The 5,618-nt window shown below is 31.1% G+C and overlaps 1 protein-coding gene across 1 annotated transcript; it reads right to left on the reverse strand.

The window, feature by feature from the left end:
- Nucleotides 1-1,892: 1,892 nt before the first annotated feature.
- LOC131034659 (ADP-ribosylation factor 1-like) lies at nucleotides 1,893-2,378 on the reverse strand. The gene has a single exon (XM_057966229.1). The coding sequence runs from the start codon at nucleotides 2,361-2,363 to the stop codon at nucleotides 1,893-1,895; it is 471 nt and encodes a 156-aa protein (XP_057822212.1). The 5' UTR covers nucleotides 2,364-2,378.
- Nucleotides 2,379-5,618: the final 3,240 nt, after the last annotated feature.

Below are 5,618 nucleotides of genomic sequence, written 5' to 3' on the forward strand. Positions count from 1 at the left end.
CTTTTCCTCATTCATGAATACATAAAAACCCTACCCTCCCCCTCGGTTGGGGTTCTTGAAGCTTTGAGTGATTCTGAGGAAGGGGATCATATCAATATTTCCTCGAATGAAGAAGAATGAAACATAGATTTGGAAGGTTCAAACTCTGATTTTGGGTCTCCTTCAAAGAGTGGCCACCAAGATAAATGGGGCAGATCATCCCCTATGTCCACATCACATTCTGATTCCCTATCTTCTCATCAATCACTCCCAGACAAATTTGTTCAGGTGTGAAGCCGAAGTGGTAGACCCACCTTCCTAAAAGTGCTCAATGCCAATTCCTCTTTTTTGAATATGGAAAGGGAGAATCTTGATGATGTTATGGTTGTAGCCCATGATATGAATGTTGATAATTTCATGATGTTTAAATGAGCCTTTCAAGAAATTAAAGATACCAATATGAAAATGAGGGCTATTAGAAATAAACAAGACTCTCAAACTAATGAACAATGGACGGTGGATCATAGAAAGGCAATGATGGATTCAATGTAGAAGACTATGGATAAAATCAGTGATATGAAGAAAGATTATGACTATAGGATTTCTCAATTGGAGAAAAAACTCAAGAAATATTTCAAAGGAAGATTGAGTAAGATGGAAAACAAAGTTTGAAAAGTTAATGAAAACTTGATATCTCTAGTTACCTTCAGTCACAAAGTGGTTAAGAGCTCGACTGAGAGTATAAATACCATGGTTGGAAAGATGGAAGCCAACCACTAGGAAGGTGCTACAGTGGATGTGGAGTTGCTGGATAAAAATTTTAAGGATACATTGGGACCGTGAAAGAGAACAAGGGCTAACCTAAAAAACAAATCTGTTAATCAGGACATTTAGGAGATGAAGAAGATTGCATTGAACATGACTCGGTTGGAAATAGAGGCCATTGAGGCCCTTAAGAACTTGTACTAGTTTCTATCCTTTTGTTGTCTCTTTCCTAGATTTTGGTTTTGTACTAGTTTCTTGTCATGTTTACAGCTACAGTGGAACTATTTATCTTTATGCAATTTTTTGATGTAGTTCCCTATTAAAGGATTTTGGGTCCCTTCAAAACCTGTTTGTTTTGTAATAAAAAAAATTGCATTTTACTTATGGTTCAGATTCTTCCTTGGATACATTTTCATCATCTCTTCAAAAAATATGAATTTTAATTGTTTTCACTTTCTAGGCTTCCAAATATTCATTCTACAACAAATCTTGTTCTTGTTTTGTAGTTGGAGCAATTTGTGGGGGTGGGGGGGGGGGGGCGAAATCATGTATTAACTATTGGATGATAAACACTACTTTTGAATCTTTTTTCTTGATTTTATTTATCGATTCTCTTTGTGTTTGACTTAAGATTGCAAGAGATTGATCATATGTAAACTTTGTATAACATTTGGCATCATAAATTATACATCTTTATTTAGGGTGTCCAATTTCAAACTCTCCTAGCACTCATTTCAGTATATCGTATTCCTATGTGCCCTCCGTTAATTGTTTGTATTTAAAAACCTAAATCATTTATGTAAACTTATTATTAAACATAAAATGCTTGCAACAAATTCGAGTTTGTTTTTCATCAACATTTGATCAGATCATATTTTCTGATACATCATCAAATTCTTATAATCTAAGAACTAACGAATTCAAGTTTGTTTGTATGCTGTTTTTGGATTTGATTGCTTGAATGAATCATATGCTATTTCTGAACTTGATTGCGTAAATGGTTATAGATCTTGATCACACTCTCTGTGATCTATCATAGAATGATAAGAGAAAATAAAGAAAATAATAAAGATAAAATCGATCAACATTACATAAACTTTTGAACAAAACCCACCTTCCTTGTATATTCATGTAAGCTTCAAACATGTCTACACATTGTTAGAAAGCCAATCCAAGCCTTCATAGAGACCATCACCAGAAGTAGCACAGGAGCTCTGAACATGCCAATGGCGTTGAGTTAAAGAAGACATTTCAAGCTCCTCTGTGATCTCTAAAACACTCTTTGCATTGGGAAAATCATTCTTGTTTGCAAACACAACAACAGCAGCATCTCTCAGCTCTTTCTCTTTCAGTAAATTGTGCAACACATCTTTTGCCTCACTAATACGCTCCCTGTCATCACTGTCTACAACAAAAATAACGCACTTGGAATGCCCAATGTATTCCTTCCAGAGGGGCCTGATATTTTCCTGGCTCCCAACATCACACACAACGAAGGTAACATTCTTGTGCTTCACTGTCTCCACATTGAACCCCACTGTGGGAATGGTCTGAACAACTTCATCAAGGTTTAACTTGTATAGGATTGTAGTTTTCCCTGCAGAATCAAGACCCACCATCAAAATATGCACTTCCTTGGAAACATCTGGTATTCTGCTGGATTTGTTTCCCATCTTCTTCTCCAACTAAGAAAATAGCAAACCCTATTGCAGGAAAACCGGCCTCTACAATTTGGAATGCCTTGACAATGTTTATGGAGTATATCAGCACTTATTGTGGAAATGTAGGCCGACGCATACTAATGTTTTCATTTTCCAGTCATGATGGACCCGCATTTGAGAATTTAGGTTTACTTTGGCCCTACATGCTGCTTCCATTCGGTGTGTTTTTAACCATTTTGGGTTGAAGGTGTGTCTTTTATCACGCGTCTTTCTATTCAAATTATGTATTATTATCTTTTAAAATTAATAAAAAATTAAATAGGATTTATTTATTGTATTAAAAATAAAAATTAATTATCTTAATAAACTAAACTTTAGATTAGGGTTTGATTAGAAATGGAATTCTATGTGCTAAATTCTACAATCTTACCAACCCATTTTATTACTTTCAATCTTACGAATGTATTTATTATAATAGTAAATTGGTTCAAGAGCTTGTGGAGGAAAGAACCATCTAAGAAAACCTCCAACCTACATTCCTAGCTCAAGATTACAATGCATAAAAGGAGTCCACCTCCGAAGATGAAACCTACATACCTAACTATATAGAAATATACTACATCCCAAAAAACCTAAATGGTGTTAAAAAATTTACCTCAAAAACACCAAAACATCCAAGGAGTTCAGCCCAAGTAAGGCATTCGGAGACCATAATAAACACCACCAGATAATCAGTGTTCCTTGCACAATGTGCATATACAAATATCAGCTCCCCTCTTTCATAGTTCAATAGGTGATTGGTGTAGAGGATCCCGGTTGCCCATGTTCATGACCTAATATAGCTAATATAACATGTATCTTCGAGAAGATTCCGCTCTTCAAATCTGAACTCAAAATTCTACCCACATTGCGAACAACTAAATGGAAGGATCTCACATTTTGAAGAGACATCTTGATACTTTCGAAGATTAGGGAAAATTCCTCATGATTCAGCAAGAAAACTTTAGCTTGCCCCTTCCAGAGATCATAATGATGAATAACTTCTAGAAGTTGATTATCATCCATAATATCTACCTTAATGGACGATATTTTTCAAAGGAACCCATGACTTCTTGGGAGGGAAAAATAAACCTCTTTTCATGTGGGCAAAGGATCTTTATTTATATGTTTTACTTTTATGGAAAGAGTTATTTTTACTATTATAATTAAAAATACTTATTATGTAAACGGTTATATATTTAAGTAAATAAAAATAAAAATTAATAAATGATTATATATTTAAGTAAATAAATGTTTTCATTTTTCACTAATTGTGGACCTTAGATTTACTTTGTCCTATATGTATAAATCAAGTAAGTCATATTTTAAAAATAATTATTATTTTAAAGTTAAACAAAAAAAATTGTTTACAATTATTTATTTTGTATTTTATTAAAGAGTTATTTTATTTTTCAATAATAAGACAAAAATCATAAAAAATGTTAGATAAAAAAATTACTTTAATTTTTACTTCATCCCTTATTTTATGTAAAAAAATAATTATTACAATGCATAAAAGGAGTCCACCTCTGAGGATGAAACCTACATACCTAACTATATAGAAGTATACTACATCCCAAAAAACCTAAATGATGTTAAAAAATTTACCCAAAAAACACCAAAACATCCAAGGACTCCAGCACGAGTAAGCCATTCTAAGACCATAATAAACACCACTAGCTAATCAGTGTTCCTTGCACAATGTGCATATACAAAAAAATTAATTTAATTTTTACTTCATCCCTTATTTTTTGTTTAAAGAACAGTTTGTTTTATGTTAAAAGAAGGATTATTTTATGTTTAAAATATTTTCTTTAACAATATTTTATGTATGATCTAAACCCTAATTGCATTCCCATCTTCTTCCACAAAGTATGCCAAAAATGACCAACAAATTTTATATCCCAATCTAAAACAATACTTTTGACAAGTCATGCAACTCTACTATATGTTTGAAAAACAATATAGCTATATAAGGAACATCACTACACTTATGACATGTTATAAAATGGGTCATTTTTAAAAATATGTCCACTAAAATAAAAATAACATAATTACCTATTTTTGTTTCATTCCCTTGGCATGTTGACATATACGAAAGCTTTACACCCTTATTTTTGCTATCTAAACTCATCCTAACTAATAGTAACTTGCATTTAGCTATGATATATTTTTTGCACAACTCTCTCATACAATCAAAACTAGCAACACCTACTCTTAGCTTATTCTTTAAAATAAAATAATAACTTTATAGAATCTCAACCCAATTCACATGTTTTTACTGAATTTACCTTGTATATTTATGAATTGCAATGCATGATTGATATACAACATGAACTCCTTTAGTACAAAATAATTAACATTCATATAAAAGAATTTGATCTTCCTCATTTAATGTTAATGTTAATGTTAAGTTAAATTTTATTTGTTTTTTAAAAGTAACAAAAAAATTATTTATTAATTTAAAATTAAAAATTGATTTATTAATTATATTTGAAAAATTGAGTGTCATAGGGTTGAGTAAATATATAGATCTTACATATTTAAACGATTAAACAAACTAAATTAAATAAAATTTTGAAAGTAAATGAATAGATGTATAAATAAGATTTGCATAAAAATTATGTTAAGAATTAAGATTAGGGTTAGAACTATAATAAGAATAGAGTTAAAATTAGGGTTACAATTATGATTAAAACTAGAGCTAAAATTAAGATAATAATAGAAATTAAGATTAAGGTTAAGATTACAATAAAACTTAAAAGTTTAAATTATGTTTAATATAGAACTACAAATAAAATTTAAAAAACAAATAAAATTTAACTTTAACATTAACATTAACATTAAAAGTATGGGGGCTAGGAGATCATCTTTCTGCTGAAATAAAGGCCTTAATGTTATATGATTTGGCCCAGGGGAGACATATTTTAAATGATCACAAAATACCCTCTTTTGGTGGATGTTGCAGTCAAGAAATTTATTAGAAACAAGAAGGAAAGGGCTAAGCTTGCGAAAGTCAACAAAAGTATCTATGATACGGGTAACATTCTATCCATTTAGCAATTTGTTTTGGTAGTTTTGATGAAGTAAGTAACCCTAGATGACATATTACTAGGGCCTACGGGCATCATTTTGTGTTGCTTAATCATTTTAGGCATAAAGAGAAAATTTATT

This window comes from Cryptomeria japonica, chromosome 5 (genome assembly GCF_030272615.1).
Source record: "Cryptomeria japonica chromosome 5, Sugi_1.0, whole genome shotgun sequence".
Lineage (NCBI taxonomy): Eukaryota > Viridiplantae > Streptophyta > Pinopsida > Cupressales > Cupressaceae > Cryptomeria > Cryptomeria japonica.